This window comes from Eubalaena glacialis, chromosome 11 (assembly GCF_028564815.1).
Source record: "Eubalaena glacialis isolate mEubGla1 chromosome 11, mEubGla1.1.hap2.+ XY, whole genome shotgun sequence".
Classification (NCBI taxonomy): domain Eukaryota; kingdom Metazoa; phylum Chordata; class Mammalia; order Artiodactyla; family Balaenidae; genus Eubalaena; species Eubalaena glacialis.
Window position 1 is genome coordinate 41,569,886 of NC_083726.1, and position 20,850 is coordinate 41,590,735.

Sequence of the window (20,850 nt, forward strand, 5' to 3'; positions counted from 1 at the left end):
GATAAAATTCAACACCCATTTATGATAAAAGCCCTGCAGAAAGTAGGCATAGAGGGAACTTTCCTCAACATAATAAAGGCCATATATGACAAACCCACAGCCAACATTGTCCTCAATGGTGAGAAACTGAAACCATTTCCACTAAGATCAGAAACAAGACAAGGTTGCCCACTCTCATCACTATTATTCAACATAGTTTTGGAAGTGTTAGCCACAGCAATCAGAGAAGAAAAAGAAATAAAAGGAATCCAAATCGGAAAAGAAGAAGTAAAGCTGTCACTGTTTGCAGATGACATGATACTATACATAGAGAATCCTAAAGATGCTACCAGAAAACTACTAGAGCTAATCAATGAATTTGGTAAAGTAGCAGGATACAAAATTAATGCACAGAAATCTCTTGCATTCCTATACACTAATGATGAAAAATCTGAAAGTGAAATTAAGAAAACACTCCCATTTACCATTGCAACAAAAAAAATAAAATGTCTAGAATAAACCTACCTAAGGAGACAAAAGACGTGTATGCAGAAAATTATAAGACACTGATGAAAGAAATTAAAGATGATACAAATAGATGGAGAGATATACCATGTCCTTGGATTGGAAGAATCAACATTGTGAAAATGACTCTACTATCAAAAGCAATCTACAGATTCAATGCAATCCCTATCAAACTACCACTGGTATTTTTCACAGAACTAGAACAAAAAATTTCACAATTTGTATGGAAACACAAAAGACCCCGAATAGCCAAAGCAATCTTGAGAACGAAAAAGGGAGCTGGAGGAATCAGGCTCCCTGACTTCAGACTATATTACAAAGCTACAGTAATCAAGACAGTTTGGTACTGGCACAAAAACAGAAACATAGATCAATGGAACAGGATAGAAAGCCCAGAGGTAAACCCACACACATATGGTCACCTTATCTTTGATAAAGGAGGCAAGCATACACAGTGGAGAAAAGACAGCCTCTTCAATAAGTGGTGCTGGGAAAACTGGACAGATACATGTAAAAGAATGAAATTAGAACACTCCCTAACACCATACACAAAAATTAACTCAAAATGGATTCGAGACCTAAATGTAAGGCCAGACACTATAAAACCCTTAGAGGAAAACATAGGAAGAACACTCTATGACATAAATCACAGCAAGATCCTTTTTGACCCAGCTCCTAGAGAAATGGAAATAAAAACACAAATAAACAAATGGGACCTAATGAAACTTAAAAGCTTTTGCACAGCAAAGGAAACCATAAACAAGACCAAAAGACAACCCTCAGAATGGGAGAAAATATTTGCAAATGAAGCAACTGACAAAGGATTAATCTCCAAGATTTACAAGCAGCTCATGCAGCTCAATAACAAAAAAACAAACAACCCAATCCAAAAATGGGCAGAAGACCTAAATAGACATTTCTCCAAAGAAGAGATACAGATTGCCAACAGACACATGAAAGAATGCTCAACATCATTAATCATTAGAGAAATGCAAATCAAAACTACAATGAGATATCATCTCACACTGGTCAGAATGGCCATCATCAAAAAATCTAGAAACAATAAATGCTGGAGAGGGTGTGGAGGAAAGGGAACACTCTTGCACTGTTGGTGGGAATGTAAATTGATACAGCCACTATGGAGAACAGTATGGAGGTTCCTTAAAAAAGTAAAAATAGAACTACCATACGACCCAGCAATCCCACTACTGGGCATATACCCTGAGAAAACCATAATTCAAAAAGAGTCATGCACCAAAATGTTCATTGCAGCTCTATTTACAATAGCCAGGACATGGAAGCAACCTAAGTGTCCACCATCGGATGAATGGATAAAGAAGATGTGGCACATATATACAATGGAATATTACTCAGCCATAAAAAGAAATGAAATGGAGGTATTTGTAGTGAGGTGGATGGAGTTAGAGTCTGTCATACAGAGTGAAGTAAGTCAGAAAGACAAAAACAAATACAGTATGCTAACACATATATATGGAATCTAAGAAAAAAAAAAAAAGGTCATGAAGAACCTAGTGGCAAGACGGGAATAAAGACACAGACCTACTAGAGAATGGACTTGAGGATATGGGGACGGGGAGGAGTAAGATGTGACAGGGTGAGAGAGTGGCATGGACATATATACACTACCAAATGTAAAATAGATAGCTAGTGGGAAGCAGCCGCATAGCACAGGGAGATCAGCTGGGTGCTTTGTGACCACCTAGAGGGGTGGGATAGGGAGGGTGGGAGGGAGGGAGACACAAGAGGGAAGAGATATGGGAACATATGTATATGTATAACTGATTCACTTTGTTATAAAGCAGAAACTAACACACCATTGTAAAGCAATTATACTCCAATAAAGATGTTAAAAAAAAAAAAACTAAATATAAGGAGCACAGCAAAATTCAGAAAAGGACATGCTGTTCGAATGAAAGGATATACCATCAAGACCAGTAAAAACTTCAATGTTGTGAAAATCAACAGACATTTTTAATCTTCACCTTCCTTGATATCTTGGTAGCATTTAGAATAGCAGACCATTCCTCCCTTCATGAAACTCTCCTTCCTTGGCTTCTATAATAAAAATTTTCCAGTTTGTGCCCCATTCTCTCTGGATGCTCCTTTTTTTCTCTTTGTTCTCTTTTACCCAATCATTAAATGTCATGGTTGTCGGTAGTAAAAAAGAAGGGCAAAAGTTGGGGGTTCCTCAAAGCAATATCCTAAGCTTCTTCCAGTTTGCATTGTACAGTCTCTCCAGACGATCTCAAACATACCCATTGTATTAGTGATTGCCTATCCACACATGAAGTCCAAATTCAAACTCTAACCCAGAACTTTTCTCTGAATTCCAGATGTGAATCATAACTGTCTAATTGACATTAGCTCTTGATTATCACAGAGATAACTCAAACCCATCTTGTACAGAACTGAACTTGTGATATTTTCTCAACAAACCTGGTCCTTGTTCATAGCGCCCCTGGGTGAAACCTTTAGGGAGCCTAAGAGGGTTTGCATGGTCTGATCTCTGTCTGCCTCTCCAGTATCATCTTGCACTGGACTCCCCTTATCTCTCTCCTCTGTAGTCACAAGAATCTTCTACCCATATCCTATAGCTCCTGGCCTCAACAGGTCCTTTCTACTTGAATATTTTCCTTCCCACGACATCCAATTAAATTCCTCCCTTCAAGTCTCAGCTCAAGTGACTCTTTCTTAAAGAACCATCCCAAATTTTCAGGTGAAGTCCCAAGTTACAAATACTCATTTCTCCCTGTACCTATCTTGAGCACTTCATACTCTTGTAACATGACATTTGTGTAATTATTTGATAAATGTTCATCTTCCAAGCTAGAGTCCATTCTCGATGTTTAAGCTCATCATTGCACCCCAATGCCTAGCCACATGTCTAGCAGATATGCTGTACTCTGCAAATATTTGATAACTGAATGAATAAATCTTATCAGTAGTGATCATAAAATAGTGTCATTGGTGGGTAAAGCATACAGAAGGAAGCATGGTATAATGGTGCATGCTTTGCATTTGGTTGTAAAACTTAGCTCTCTCACTAAACAGTTATTAACTCACGTGACCTTGATAAGTGACTTAGCCTCTCTGAACCTCAATTTGCTTATGTGTAAAAGGCAAAGAAAAAAATATGTTCCTCGCAAAATAATTGTGAGCTTAAGTGTTATTATTACTAAAGGCCTGGAAAGGCATTCTCCTGAGGCATGTGGGATTCTGGTCAACGTTAAAATGTGGGGAATATATCCGGCTCTCTGGGCTATTTCTTTTCTTCTCTGGCCCCCAGGGTCTCCTATGTCCCCTGTCTATTGCCCCTCCCCACTCACTTCTAAAGTTCATTATCATCTATTCTTCCACTTGGGCTCTTTTCTTGTGAGCCACTGTACCTCCCTGGCTTATTCCTTAGCCTAATGTCCATGAATGAGGGGAAAAAATTCCTCTGAAGTTTTCTAAGGATTGTTATTACTTGCTGAAGCTGTTTAAATGGAGAGTATGTAGTGAGATAGGACACCCCAGGGAAAGCTTACTGGCTGCTTGCCAAGAAGCCTGAGAGAGGCATGGTGCCTGGGTGACCTGGCTGGGAGCCAGGGTTGGCCTACAGTCATACAGGCTCAGAATTCACAGACTGGTTTCTCAGATGCTGAGTCACATAAAGTAGTTCACTGGGATGGCTGTCTAAAGCCCAATGCCAACTGATTTTTACTAGAACAAGACCAGAGCAATTACAGGAACCAGAATACTTGTAGCCATGTTAGTTATAAAGATGCAGAGCATCTCCCTCTAGGAAAATCTCTATGGAGCAAAAGAATATTCAGAATGTGTTTTGGGAGTAGAGTTTTTTCTTTGCTGCAAATATACAGATCTTAAAAAATATTTCTCAGTGTATGGCTATCTTTCTCAATGTATGAAACCTAGTACTCAATTCCATTGGCTAAGTCCCCACCCTCTGATAAAAAAGTATTCAAACTTTGGTCTTAGAAACCCTTGTTTTACTTTATTTTTTAATGTGGCAGTGAACATTTCTGGCTGATTTATTCTTTAATTTTTTTTTTTTTTTTTTTTTTTTTTTTTTTTAGTTTAGGTCACAAGAGAAAATCTTATTTATACCATATTTTCAAGTTCTTTGGTATATGTTTCACAGTATTCCCTATCTGAGTTACCTACATTAGAAATGATAGGGCAACAGATTGATCAAGGGAAGGAACATGGTGAAGTTAAACTTCAAATAATTATAAAAAGATCTCAGAAATTATCTTTGGTTTGTATTCACATGTAAATGGGTCCAGATCCCCTGCTCTATATATGTTACAAGACATTGATTTCTCCAGGATTTCTACCTCATTATTTGTTAAAGTGGAATCAGAGTTTAACTCCAGTCTCCAGAGGGACAATCAAAGGCAACTGGTAAAGATTTAACTTTTATACAAATGATCAAAGAAGTTCACTTTAATCTCTGAAGGCTCTAAGCATGTCCTCTATTTTTGTGCATGCTTCATTCCAGTAAAATAACAGGCTTTGGTGTTGATTCATAAAACAATTTATGAAGACTTCAGAATCAACAGTGTTCTCTAACCAAAAGGTAGATATTGCAGTGGCATCATTCACTGTTCCCATGTAAACCGATATTGCATTCCCTTCATATTGACTGGGAAAAGGAAAAAATGATTCAAAATATTTAGAAGACATCATCCTGTGCAGACTATCTTACTGTGCATTTACAACATGGTCAACATGTTATAAGCACTTACTGAAACTGTACGATAGGGCATTGCAAAAACACCATTTAATTTATTTAGAGTTCTAATAAGCTAGTGCTAGTGTCTGTTACTAAGAGTCCTAGTAGCTAAAGGTCTAGGTTTCACCAATAATTAACATAAAAGCTAGTTCCTGTTTATGTGCACTTACTATATGCCAAGTGCTATGCCTAGTGTTTTATCTAGGGCATATCACTCAAACTTCGCAACAATTGTGTTGCTATGGACTGAATATCTGTTTCCTCCCAAAATTCATGTGTTGAAACCTAACCCCCAATGTGATGATACTAGGAGGTGGAGCCTTTGGGAGGTGATTAGGTCATGAGGATAGAGCCCTCAGGGATTAGTGCCATTACCAAACAGACCTTGGAGAGCTCCCTTGCCCCTTCTGCCATGTGAGGACAGAGTGAAAAGATGGTCATCTATGAACCGGGAAGCAGGAGCTCACCAGATACCAAATCTACTGGCACTTCGATCTTGGACTTCCCAGCCTCCAGGACTATGAGAAATAAATGTTTGTTGTTTCAGCCACCTAGTCTGTGGTATTCCTGTTAGAGTAGCTGGAAAAGACTAAGACACTTGTAATTTAGGTGCTGTGGATAAATTGAGGCTTCTAGAGATGTAATAATTTGCCCTGTGTAACAAGCTGGGAGATACTTAACCTGTACTTAAACCTGGACGCTTCTAAATATTGTTTTATTAACCACTACCCTACAATTTAATTCCATCCAAATGTCTCTGGACACTGAGCATGTTAATGTATGTGATGTCTCCTTAGCTGACAGATAGCTTAGTCACTAAGTTATTAACAGACAGTACTTGAATGTGACAATACCCAATGGCTTAACCTTAATTTTACTCTTTACTACCTTAAATTTTTACTCCTAAGAAAAGGAAGCTATTATACATGCCATTTAAAGGAATTCAGCAATATATCTAGATACTATCAATCTTCAGATTTCCAATTTCATAAATAGGGGTGTTGCATATTGGTTTATATTAAAAATACACCCATATGAATTCATCTTGATATGGATATACTAGTCACAAATGTGGACACAAACAAAACTGGTTTGAGTCAGCAACACTAACTAATGGTCTTATAGTTCCTGCTTTATAAACCCAACCTAAAAGAAAGAAAAACAAATATCTTTCCCAAACCAGCTCTCTCTTTCTTGGTGGGAAGGCAGACAGGTGACAGACAGGGCCAAGGCCAGGAATCTGTCAGAGTGAAGAGTAGCCCAGTGTGGATGGGAGATTTGTTAGATTTGTATGCTGGGGGTCGGGGGGCTGAGCAAATAAGAAAACATATTGAGTATAATGGGAGCCAGGTTTCTCAGTTGACAAAGGAAGGTGCAAGTATGGAAAGGAAAAAGCAAGCATAAACTCTGTGTGTTGATTTGGATTTGGAGGTGCTGTGAATTTACGGTTATATACCCATCTCTCTCTCTCTCTCTAATAGACAGCTCATTAATATTGAGATAAATATGTGTGTAGGGACTTCCCTGGTGGCGCAGTGGTTAAGAATCCTCCTGCCAATGCAGGGGAGACGGGTTCGAGCCCTGGTCCGGGAAGATCCCACATGCCGCGGAGCAGCTAAGCCCGTGCGCCACAGCTACTGAGCCTGCGCTCTAGAGTCCACGAGCCACCACTACTGAGCCCGTGTGCTGCAACTACTGAAGCCCGCGCGCCTAGAGCCCCTGCTCCGCACCAAGAGAAGCCACCGCAATGAGAAGCCCGCGCACCGCAATGAAAAGCAGTCCCCACTCTACGCAACTAGAGAAAGCCTGCGCACAGCAACGATGACCCAACGCAGCCGAAAATAAATAAATAATTAATTAATTTTAAAAAAAGGAAATAGGTTTAAAAAAAATGTGTGTGTCTGTATGAGTGTGTGTGTGTGTGTGTGTGTGTACCTACATATATTTTACTATTTAGGAAAGCTAGGAGCAGTGAGATCTGGTTCCTAAATATTACTCTTCACAAAAGAAATCAGGGCACCTTAGATAAAAGCTAAAGCCAAGGCAATGAGAGAACAAGATGAGCCTAGATTACCTTGAGCCAAAAAGAAACAAAGTTCTCAAAGCATAATGGGGCAGAAGCCAGCTTGAAAGGGATCCCAGTAGCCAAATCTGGGAAATTCTAATCATCAAAATAAATAGTCATATTGATGGATTATAATCCACTGAAGACAATAGGAATCCATTAGTCCACAAAATTCAAAGAGAGGGAGAGGGAAAGAGTACAGGAGAAGGAAGAGGAGGAGGGGGGAGGGGGGAAGGAGAGGGAGGAAGAGGGGGAGGAGGAGAAAAATAAGAAAGGGACATCATTTTCTTAAAGTTGAATGGCAAGGCATAAATGCAGAAGGAATAATGGAATGAGAAATCACATGACATGCATTGGAGTAAACTATTCATTTAGGCAAGAAACCTCAATGGATGCTAAAACCTATGGGTGAAAGCAGATCAACTGTGGCAAACATCATCCCAATCAAGCAGTCAAATTCAACACCACCAAAATGGGGAATATCAATAATGTTGATACCTGATAGGAAGGCAATGGAAAAAACACAGTATCATTTCTGTCACATTATATATATATAAATATATATACATTTATATATATTTATATATATATATCTGCAATCACGAGAAAATATCAGACAAACCCACATTAAGAAACATTCTATGAAATGCTTGCCTTCAACATATCAATGTCACGGAAGTCAAGGAAAGATTAAAGCACTGTTCCAGATCGAGGGATGTTAGGAAGACATGACGACTGGGTACAACGTTCATCCTGGATCGCTATAAGTGCTATCTCTGGGACAATTTGTGAAACTTGAAAAAGGTCTCTGGGTGCTCTGAGTTAAATGTATATGGGAGTTCTTTGTACGATACTTGCAAATTTTCTGTAACGTTAACAGCTTTTCCAAGAGAAGATAAAATACAGAAAAAAGAAACAGTTGTGGTTTGGTTGGGCAATCTGGCGCTGAACCTCGTAAGCTAAATACAGAAAGGGCAGTTTATCAAGCTTCTCTGTGGGGAGAATGCCAACTCATAGCAGTCTTCTACACAACAGACCCTCTTCCAGCATTGGCTCTGCATTCCAGCTTAAAAATACTGCTGTGTGAGGGAGGTTAAACTGCTACCCAATGCACAGATATATATCAAACCCAGCAAAAGACAAGTTTGCGAGACAAGCATTCAGTAAGCTTTAGTTTGTGCTGATAACCAAGTTTGCCCAGTTCACATAAAACCACAATTGCAGTATAATCTGTAATAATAGCTGCAGGGCTTACAAAAGCTTTATCTGCAAGATGGTTATATGCTCTACGTTTCAAACTTCATAGACTCACAGCTCCTCCTACTCAATCTACTGGCTCAACAAATAAGCCAAACTTAAAGCCATGTGAGTAAGCATTTTCAGAACTAATGTTTTGTATTCTTTGCCTTGCAGAATATAATATATTCAAGGGCCAATTTTCCATGTCACTTTCTAGGTAAATCTGAAATCTCACAAAAACTGTTACAACAAAAATCTTTCCTGAGAACCCTCGATGCTGTTATATAAGACAAATCATGTTACAGCAATCATATATATACATATACATATACATATGAGTAACAAAAGGAAATCTCTAAATTCAGACATTCTTGACCTAATTTTACAAATCAAGTGTGTACAGAGGGTTTCTGCCTATATTTAATTAATGGGTTTAAGAAGCACAATGATTTTCTTCTCTATTTAACAATGTTTTGCCTTATCTAAAGGTTGGGTTCCTTTTTCTTCTTCTGTGAACTGTCCTCAACCTGATTCTCTCCCTTTGCCTTTAGATGTTTGCGTTATGTCCAATGAACTGATTTCTTGACATTTACTACAAATGGTCAGAAAATAACAAAGATCATGTAGACCTCAACCTAGCAAGTTATGAATCTGGTTAATAGTTATTTTGAAATTTATTGGGGGCTGTTAAAAATACTGAGGTTTAGAGAAAATGTGCACGTCTTTCTTTCCTCCTTGACTAAGGAATCACTTCACAACTTTACTTCACATATCTCTGCAAGCACAAGAAATATAGCTGTGAAGTAATGAAAGTAAAAACAATGGAAGAAAAAAAATGGCACATCAAAAGAGGGGAGGCAGTCTTGAAGGTCCAGAGGAGCTGAGGTACCAATTTTTGAGCTCCAGGCAAGGAAAGCAAGTTTGAAGAATACAGCATAAAGGGCAGACACCAAGAAAGAAGAGGAACAAGGAAAAGTAGGTTTTTTCTTCTTAACTATGCTCTTCCTCTCCTTGCTATAATTGGTACCTCTAATTCAAGTCTTAACAAATCTAACTCTGAAAGTCTGTAAATTTCTCCTTCATCCAACCATTGAACCCGGTGTATCCTACCCTGACCTCTCCCACTAACAATTCATTTACACAATAAAGACATAGTAATTTTCCAGATTGTGCTGCACACACACACAAAGTCCAAGTTCTTGACATTCAAGAATTTCTACTAACACACCACTGTAAAGCAATTATACTCCAATAAAGATGTTAAAAAAAAAAAAAAAAGAATTTCTACTACAATCAGGTTCCAATCAATCTTCATTTTCCAGGAAAGCTGATCTCCTTGCCAACCACCTTACACATCTTGTGTTTATCCTATTTATTTGGTTCCTTTAGTCTTACATTTCCTTTCCTGTCCCCCTAATCTCCGAAAGCCCAAATCCCACTTCTCTTTCAGAATTCAGCTTAAGTGCCACTTTCTCTGATTCCAACAACTAGCGGTAATTTTCCATTTTTTGAAGTCTCGGTGTACCAAATCTGGTTCACTGCTGGGGGAAATGTTTACATTTCCTGCTTCATTCTGTAGTTATGTTTCAGTCAGTCTCTTGCCTACTACATTGTGGTCTGTGGAAGGGAAATAACATATGGGATGTGTGATGTTTCACTCTAACCGTGATGCCTTACACAGTAAATGTATTTAGTAGGTAGTCGAAAGAGGAGAAGAATAAGTGAATGAAGGTCCCGAAGAGAAGACATGGTTTCATTCTATAAACATTTTAAAGCTGTTTATATTTCAACTAAACCCTACCATTTATAGGAATAAAAGATTTCTGAATTTTTCTTATTCCATTGTACATTTTTGGTAGTGTTTCTATTCTTCTATAGCAGATGAGTCTAACCCATGATGATGGTGTTTCATTCAACAATTTTTATTTGGTTCCTATTGTAGGTAGGCTCTGTCCTGGGCAATTATGCTACTAAATAAAAAAAGACAAGATGCTTGTTTTTCAATGAGTTTATGTTATTGTCGGAGGTGGCTGAAATCACACTTGTTAATAAGTAAACAAAAAGCCAGTGGATGGTGATAAACTCTATGAATAAAATACAAGACGACAATGGCGTATAATTCTGGCAAGAGGCATTGTGAGTGTTCCTTCAGACTAGATGTTTGGAAACAGCTTGTGTGAAGAAGTAGCATGTAAGCAGAGTTCTGATGAGAAGGAGGCTGCTTTGATCCAGAAGAGAGTCCTTATACGCAGAGAGAACATCTATGACAAAGTCCCCAAAGCAGGACAGGTTAGTTTGTTAAGAAACAGAATGAAGGCAGGGAGGCAGTGAGCATAGTTTAAGGGCTAGATAGAGGGCCGGATTATGTAGGAACTTGTAGGGCTTGGTAAGATGCTTAGGTTTTACTTTTCAAGTGTAATGTAAATCCAGTAGATGGTCTCATGAATTAAAATGACATACAGTTTATACTTTTAGAAGATTAGAGCCCCTGCTGTGTGAAGGATGCTACTGGAAAGGACCAAAAGTGAATGCTGGAAGACTCGTTGGAAACTAGGTGAAAATTGGTGGTGCCATGATCAGCGGAAGGCAGGGTGGAAATGGAAAGAAATGCCCAACTGAGGGTATGTTTTGGAGCAAGAGCCAATAGGACTAGCTGAAAATAAGATGTGTTGGGAGGGAGTGAGAAGAAGAGAAGAACAAAGTATGGATTCATTCCAAATTTTCTTCCTGGTCTCCCATTCAAGTAATCATGAATTCTAACCTCTAGTCTTTAGCAGTTTTGGTTACTAGCATTTTGCATAGCACTTTGTAATTTGCCTGTTATTTTTTCCAACATGCTTGGATTGTAAAATTGTAGAATGTCAAATTTGGATGATGCCATAACATTCCTCCTTCCACCTGACAAATTCTAACTCATCCTTCAAGTCTCATCTCTTCTCTTACCTCTTCCATAATGCATACACTGACTCCACCCTCATGTAAGATTCAGGAAAACTCTTCTACCTTATTTGTTGCATATACTTCCATGACAGCAATGATGTTTTAAGTTCTTGATTAAATTCTTTTCATTATCACCAATAAAACTGAGCTCCCAGAGAGCAGATAATTTTTTTTTTTTTACTCTTTGTAATTCTTATTACATAGTATTTGCAGAATGAGTGACGAGTACATAAAAGAAAAAAAATATTTGGTGAATTCCCTTAACTTAAACTATGGCAACTGGTCACTGTATTGCTTCTTAAAAATCTCTGGTAGCCACCTGCAGCACTTAAAAAAGGCAGGCTATTCCATTCACACAGGTCTACTTATTGGGAACTTCTTATATTGAGCTAAAATCTTCTTAAAATTTTCACATTTGATTTTAGTTATATCCACTCATTAAATGGGTAAAGATATGCCCAATTCAAAACTACTTTTATCACATAGTAGTGATAAATGAGTTACAAAAACTTAATATAGAATATCCTTGCACTGTGCAGGAAGTAGGACTAAAATGAAATTCATTAACTTCCAGAACTCAACATTATATTTATAGGACTTTGAACATTCAATTTGCAAGAAAGAGTATTATGAAGCATATATTAAGGCCCCAGAAGGAATAATTAATAACCAGCATGACCTAGAAGTGGGCTGAGAACTGGGGAAAAATATCACCATTACCCATGGATCTTCCCATTATATAAAGATTATTTAATTTTCTTTAAATATCAAACATATGTATGTTTATACATATACATACATATATATGTATTTTAAAGTTATTCTACTTAAAAGCAATTAAGTATTTCCCAATATAAATGAATTCTGATTACAATATCTGCAAATCTGCTCTTGACATTTTCCCAGCCAGAATTTTTCTAGTAACAATACCTCTTATTTCTACACATACAGCAAGAACTGCTAAGCAAAGGAAGGCACACTACAGACTCAGGCATATATGGATTCAAAGGCAAATTCCTGCCAGGCCTGTGACTTTAAGAGATTATCATTATTCTGCCTTGAAATCGCTGCTTCTTCATCTCTGTAAAATGGGGTAACATTCCCTTGTCATGGGTTTATGACACAGTTTAAATGAAAAAAATGAACATAAATTTTGTAATACAGACTTGTACTAAGTAAGCATTCAACAAATACCATTATAAAATAGTAAGTTATTACTATTATTGTATCAAATGATTAGCAACTCCAGAAAAGTCTGTCAGGGATTTTGCAAGAGAAATTCTTAAATGGTGTTGTAGTAGTCAGAATTGAAAGGACATCAGGGGTCACATAAGCCAGATGACATGACTCTATGATATCTCTTTCACTGACAGTTAGGAAACTTGAATATTGACCACTCAATCTTAACAGGATTTATATTATCATTTACAAAATTATTCTGAATTTATAAAAGACTTCAAGTAAACTTTTCCTCATATGTAGACTATGATGTGACATTTCTTATTAGATGGTTTTATTTATTTTCAACTACTTTATATTATTGATAATAAAACAAATAATTACTGACATTTATAAGCAATTTATTCTGAATCTGGCTCTGTGCTGAAGACTTTACACAAGATTGCCTTATTTAATCTTTAAAACAACCAAATGAGGTAGATATTCTTCTACCACACTTTACAGAATTAGAAACTGAAGTCTGGGGAAGGTCATTTACTGTGTGGCAGGTACTGTTCTGAACCCTGGATAAATATCAACTCATTTAATCTTCAAAACAGCCTTATGAGGAAGCTTCTATTATTATCATCTCCATTTTACAGATTATAAAAATTGAGTCTCAAGAGTCTTTAAATGCATTACACAAAGTCACATGACTAATAAATGGTGTCATCAAGATTCCAACCCAGGCAACCTGGCTCTTGGGGCCATTGTCTCAATAATACAAGGTGCAGTTTCTGAACCATGGTAGAGCAAACGGACTCTACCGCCTGTAATCCTAGCTACTTGGCTATATTACCTCACTTTTACAATCTCCGTTTTAAAGAGGGCAGAAAGAAACTCAAAGAGGCTGGAGAATTTGGCAGTCACACGGTTGATTCACACTTTAACCTCTAAACTGTGTTGCTTCCTCTTTCAGATAGCAAAGGTTACACCGTCAAATGAAAATCACTAAATCTGTACCCACTGGATATGTTATTGCAAACAACCAAAGAAGTTTGCTGCTACTTATAGAAAGAAGCTTGCTAAACTGGTGGATATGTTCTTTTTGCTTAGATTTAGACTTTCCTGTGAAATTCATCCGTGGTGATTTGAAATGACTGATGTTCTTACAGAATACATTTGAGAGTGACAAGTGTGCTGAGTATGACATATTTTAAACTTTATAATTTTTTCTTATATTTTTGAAACGTGGATTATGATTTTGACATCTGAAATTCTCCTTTGTCAGATAGGGTCTCTGGAGCTAGAAGGATATGCAGACTCCCACTGTAATACAGGTGGGACAGGCGCGACCTATAGCAGTCCCCGTCAGCCATTGGTCGGCGTCGCACTGGGCCCCTCCCCCAAGCGAGCCACAGTTAGTGATCAACTGTCATTGAGCAACTGACTGTTAGTGGTCCCACTCAGCCATTGGCTGGCACCGCAGTGGGCCCCTCCCCCAAGCGAGCAACCATTAGTGAGCAACTGTCAATGAGCAACCGACTGTTAGTGGCCCCACTCAGCCATTGGCTGGCACTGCAGTGGGCCCCTCCCCCTCCCCCTTCTCTGTAGAAAAAGAGCCCAGAGAATACGGACTGAGGGAAAATGTTTTTTTTGCAACTAGGGTGCCATCTTCTCGGTCTGCTGGCTTTCTGAGTAAAGTCGTTATTCCTTGCCCCAACAACTCATCTCCCGATTTATTGGCCTGTCATGTGGCAAGCAGAGCAAGCTTGGGCTCGGTAACACCATGTGATGCAGATACAAAGGTTTTAAATGAATTTTTGCTATTAAAGTCAGAATAGCAGCCTTAAATGAGGTAGCCTAAGACCTGAAATTCAATAATTATACATTTGTTTGGATGAGTACATAAAGCCCCAGAAAAAATCACTTAAAGCACTTAGGTTTTTCACTGAGGGGAAACAAATCATTATAATTATTATCTTTACTTAAAAACTCATATATTTAATAAATTTAATAAAATTTGAAACTATATAATCTTGACCTTTTCCTATTTGCAGCAGATCCTACATCCTATTCTTCCTGTTGATGAACTGTACACCTGCCAAAGTCGCAGGCATTATTCCTCCCTAGCTACCTCTTCACTGAAAGGACAGTGGATAAAAATGGAGACACAGCAGCACTGACATAGTCCTAATCGAGTAAAACTTACCACAAGACAATAGGCAAAATGTGTTCTTTTTACAACTGTCTAGTAGGATATATATTTTAAAATATAGCATGTGCTATGTATTTTAATAAATGAAAAATAATATAAATATATAACAAAAAATTTAATAAAGTTAAATATAATAATTATATAGATTATTATTTTTGCCTGGAAACAACAGGCCTAGCTGTCGAAATTAATATAAATTTTATGTTGGGAAAGCAATGCCTTATAAACAACATTTAACAAACATGTACAATGTGCCAGAATATATAATAAGCATCTTATATGCATTATGCCTGTTATTCTTCCCAACTCTACAAGGTAGATACTATTATTTCTATATGACAGCTGAAAATGAGACTAAGAGATGTTAAATTCTTTGTCCAAAGGCATATAGCTGGTAAGTGGCAGAGCTGGGCATTAAGTCAATATCTGCCTGATCCCAGAGCGTGCCCCCTTAACCATTATGGTTTACTTTTTCTCATCGGTGAAAACAAAAATATCTCTCAACTCTATAACAATGAGAATTATTTTAAAAGACTAACAATAGAAATAATAGTAGTAAAAGTAATAGACACAGGGAAAAGTCATGACATCTGGGTTCTATTTTGCCTTTGACGACAAGTAGGTTAACTTTCAAATGCCTCGGTTCTTGAGTGGGGGGGAGGGGAGGGGGGAGGGGAAGGAGATGAGGACTAACAGATTGGAGGATATGGGAGGCTTTCTTTTAAAAATTTTAATTCTAGGCCTCTCTCTCCAGCATGAAACACTGTTCCAAAATGACTATGTGAAATAGGACTCCGCAACCTTCCTTATTATGTATACTCTGAGAATGCAGACCTGTCAATGTTTACAGCTGTGGACCAACGGAGCCCGCCTTACCTATAAATGAATGGAGCCACGGTGGCAGTATTTGGGTGGCTGTGTTGCTGCTGCTGAGGGAGCTGGACAGCACCATTTCCCACGCTCTGCCCACTGCCTTGCGCCGCTGACCCAGCAGAGGAACCGGCCAGAGAAGCGTGGCTAGCTTCCCTTCCTTCCAAAGGAGCAGGGCAGTTGGATGTGCTTGCTTTCTCAGTCGTTACGGGCTTAGGGAAGGACTGGGAAGGGCTTCCCTTGGTAGTCCTGAATTTTTCAGACTCTTTGCTTGTTGAGCTTCCCGGTGAAACAGTTTGCTTTGCTGTTGGCACCTTTGAGCCCGGTTTTGGAATCCCACTGGAAGAGGGGATTAAGCTTTCCTTCTTGGCTGCTGTCGTCTTGCTGCCCTTTGGGATTAAGCTTGCAATTTTAGAGGTCTTTTTTGGAGCCGTCTCCGCCACCTGATCTTTCTCGTCCTTGACTGGTTTTTCAGTGCAAACTTTATTTTTGTCCCTGTTCTTTTCCTCTTTTTCCTTTGGCTGTAGCAAAGACTTTTTATTGCTGAGATTTTTGCTTCCAGCTTTTGGAGGGGCTAATTTCGGTGACACTTTGGGGCTGCTATTTGTTGAACCGCCACTATTCAGACCACTGTTAAAGCCTTCCATTTCACCAGATTCAGAAAAGGCATCGTCCTCCTTCCCACCATCACTGGGTCCTGAACTGGGAGGCTGCAGGGGGCGTAAAGCAGTCCGGGCATTGACCAGCTTGAATTTCTCAAGCATGGATTTCTGTCCCGAGGGAGCTGCTTTGCCCCCGTCTGAGGCAGGGGGCTTCAGTCTGTCTGCAGATGGTGTGGGAGAGGTGGCTGGGCTCGACTGCTTCACGGTCAGCATGGTGGAGGTGGCGCTGTGCTTGGCATTCATGGACTTGCTGCGCCACGGCTTGCTGGTGCTCGGAGAAGGGATGGCAGAGGCCGGGGGCTGCCCAGCGGTGCCGGGGGGCTGCGTGCTACCACTCACACCTGAAGATGGTTGAGGTCCTTTGGAGGAATCTGGACGTGGTTAAGAAGAAACATTTTTAAAAAGGCTGATTAGTTTTTGATCACTTATGTCACACCACTGAGTATTTCTAACTATAGGCACAAGGAAGTTTCTTTCCTCTGAACTGGAAACGGACATGCTATGTGGCATCAATCACTTCTGTAATGTGGTGGGTTTTGTACCATATATCAAACATTCAGTGTCTGAGGGACAGTGGGGAAAAAAAACACAACACTTGTTTTCCCTTCTAAAATTATTCTTAGCCAAATGAATTTCGCTGGTCACAGAGGTCTAAAGATGAATAAAACACTCTCCCTCCGCTAAGCAATTCTCTGTATTCTTCCAGCCACTACTGTAGCTCATAGCAGTGAATGGATATTCCACCTTGCCCTATAAAAATAATGAATACTGAGAAATTGCTTTAACATACAGGGAGCCTAGCTTATTCTTATCTGATTAAATATGCTTTAGAATCATAATTTAGCTTTTTGTTAATATTGTTTTTATTTGTACAAAATAAATATTGAAAGGGATGTTTATATGGGTCAGATAATCTACTAAGAAATATATAAAATATGTAATACAAATATGTAATACTACAAAATGTGTAATAATATGTATAATCCTTATAACAACCCTACAAGGTATGTATTGATATTTTACAAATAATTCTTACAAATAATAATTTTATAAATAATTTTAAAAAATTCTACATAACTTGTCCGAAGTCACCCAGCCTGGACCTGAACTGATTTCAAAGCCTGTGCTCTTAACTAGCACACCTGCAGGCTCCTGTAGTGATCTGAACAAACTTTAAATTCTAATTAAAAAATCAAGCTACTTTTTGGGGGCTATAAGAAAATAAGGCCAATTGTCATATAAGTACTTATAATGCACTAGTGTTTACTTACTTTCCACTTAGAAATCTCATTATGATATGAATTTCTATACGACTGTTATAGCACTGATTAATGCTTGATTACAAGTCTTATTTTTAAGCATGAAAAACTAAACCAAAAAGAGATTTTATAACAATGTATAGAATAAAAAAAAATTGAGCTTGGAGTTAAGAGATCTCAGTATAACTGTTAACACTGGAGAACTATATAATTCTGGTCATGTCATTTACCTTAAATTTCATCTACCATAAATACCTCCCTCTTCCATCCTCTTTTTCTGTTTTTTCTGAGAAATGGAGTGACAAATGATTAAATTAGATATTTATGTAAAAGAGGCAACGTTGATACTGTTAACATACTAGATATTGTCAAATAAATGCTAAGCTGTTTTTGATGAAATGTCCAAAGGAAATATTTTATTAATAAATCCTTTCATAATATTCAGGAATTGGAGACCATTAAATTCCATTAAATATTCATAGATCTAAAACTACAATGCTTTCACTTTTAAATGTTTTTTCCAACAGTATCAAAATGCATGATAAACAGTAGGTAATTAAGCCAATTGGTATAGAATACTTGTCTTACCCATTTTTCAGAAGAAGAAATTTACATTAAAAAGTTAATAAAGAAAGTTAGAGATAGGAAAAGAGGTTAAATTCTTCATTAAATATTTGTGTGAGTTAGGTTTTTAAAAAAAAATAAGTGTGCCTAAAATAATATAATAGATTTGTGAAGTTTATATTAACAATGCCAATAGTACAGACAAACGTAGATAACTTCACTGTGATTGCCTGTTTCCTCTACTGCACTGTTGATGCAGTCCATGAAAGCAAAGACCACACCTGTAATGCATAGTTCTACATTACACACATAGCACCTTGTGTGTGACAGGCACTAAACTAAGTTTTTGAAATACATTAACTCAGTTCTTCCAACAACTGCATAAAATATTCATTATTACCCTCATTTTGCACATGAAGAAACTGAAGCACAAAGAGGTAACAGAACTTGGCCAAAGTTACATAATTTGTAAGTGACAAGTCTGAGAACTGAACTTAGCTTGGGATTCTAAGTTAATTCTGTCAACCAGCATGTTATACTAATTTTCAAATGTACAAGAAGTTCAATGGCTTATCAGTTATAACATTATTCCTTGACTCTAGAAACACAAAAAATAGTGAATGTCAAATTCATGCCTTTAATAGAATTGTCAAGTAAACTTTATTTCTCGATTACCTAGATTCAACTGGAAACTAAGAACATCTCCAAACAAGATGCATTTTCTCAAGTTCAGTGACTTGTGTACACGCCCGTGCATTTCACACAGTGACCTTACTGTTTTGCAGATTTCTGTCCAACATATATGCCTCTATTTTTCTACTATTTACAGAAATATTAATCAATGCTATTCAGTTCCTATAATCTCTAGGACTTGAATCTAGGCATAACATCTGTTAATATTTACTGAGTGGCTATTCTGTGCAAGACTCCCCAAGACACCTTACAATCTAGTCAGAGGAAAGAAATCAGACCCACAGAAGATGAATGGCATATATTAAACGTTAAACGAGTAGGAGGTGGGAAAGGAAATGGTAGAGATCAGAAGTGCACAAAGGGCTGTACGACATTAAATAAGATCAAGACAAATGAGCTAAGGGAGATATGCAGGCATTCAAGGCAGGAGTAATATAGAATTTTATATGAAACTATGTGAAAATTTATTCTATTTATTTACATTTTAAAAATATGTACATATGTATATTGGCACACAGAGTTAGAGAGAAATAAAGTACCCCCAAAATGAAATCATAGTCTGTTGTAGTATTGCTAAGAGGAACATAATGGCCTCATATTGAATTTATCTTCACTTTCTTACATTGATCTCAAAAGTTATTGCGATATTTCTTATTCTATAATGAAAATAATATTAATAATTATTACAAATATAATAATGCCTACTGGCATTTTACTGAAGATTCTTTAACTATATTATCTCACATTAGTGTTCACAACAACCCGATTAGATGGGAAGGGCTCCTTTTTTTTTTTTTTTTTTTTGACAATTTCATAATCACTTTGCCTCTCTTTTTTTTGGAAGGTCTCCTATTTCTAATTCACACTTGTGGAAACCCAAGCTTTGAGGGTCTAAACAACTCATTCAGTGGTGCACAGCTAGTGAGGAATGTGTGGTGTGGCTAGGATTTGATCCCACATGTGTGATTCTAGAGCCCAAGCTCTATAATTGTCGTAGAATGTCTGACATTTTAAGTGTTTAACATAACGGTCTCAGACTTTAATGTGTGCTTAAGTCACTGGGGATCCTACTGAACGTATATCACATTGTGCTTCAGCAGATCTGCAGGAGGCCCCGAGAGTCTGCATTTCTAACAACCTTCCACACGATACCAACGCTGCTGGTCTCAGACCATGTTCGGCTGTAAAGAGTTATTTCTCATGGCAGTGTCCAAATTGGCTAAATTCATTAAATGTTCCATAGCTCTGCAGCATTAATATTCTTCGCTCTGTGGACTTCTGGAACCTTGGTCAGTTCTGCATTCCCCCCAGATGCTTGGCAATCTGTGGTGAGAGATCACTAAAAACAAAAGAGGTTTTCCTAATGTCCTTTATTTCATCATTTTCGCCACATACTTAGTGTATTATCTTCTGTGTTTCTGTAACTAGGTTAAGAAGCCAGGGGACTCCTACCCCTGTATGCCTGGGAGCTTTGGTGAGGATGAGAGAGAAGAGGGCAGAAAAGGACCAGTCAGGATGCTCTGTAAGCGTGCCGACATTAGCTAGATAGACTGCTATCGCAGTTCAAGTACAGAGGAAATTCAACATCATCACACCCAAAAATGAGACAGGAGGGACTCCAGATTATGACATCGACATCCAGCCTACAGTAACGGTCACAGCAAAAGCTATAAAATCGTTCTCAGATGAGTACACACATAGAAGACACTTCTCTGAACTCAACTCTCAATCTGTGCCCAGCTCCTCTCTATAATCAGCAATAAGGTGCTTCAGGTTTCATGAAGAGTGAAAATCATAAGTCACTGTGCATCAGGAGAGCATTAGAATAATGAGTGTCTCTCTGGACACCTCACAAGAAAGGGTGCAGAACAACAGCTGCTGAAATGGCAGCCTCTGCAGCTCTGACAGATCGGGGGTCGGCA

General features: G+C 38.0%; 1 protein-coding gene across 4 annotated transcripts in view; it reads right to left on the minus strand.

The window, feature by feature from the left end:
* NAV3 (neuron navigator 3) overlaps positions 1-20,850 on the minus strand; it is a 580,735-nt gene that overhangs the window by 168,730 nt on the left and 391,155 nt on the right. For all 4 annotated transcript variants that reach the window (XM_061206367.1, XM_061206364.1, XM_061206366.1 and 1 more), the window contains one exon: positions 15,757-16,783. In XM_061206367.1, the coding sequence (XP_061062350.1) occupies positions 15,757-16,783 (1,027 nt within the window). The remainder of the gene's footprint in view (positions 1-15,756; positions 16,784-20,850) is intronic.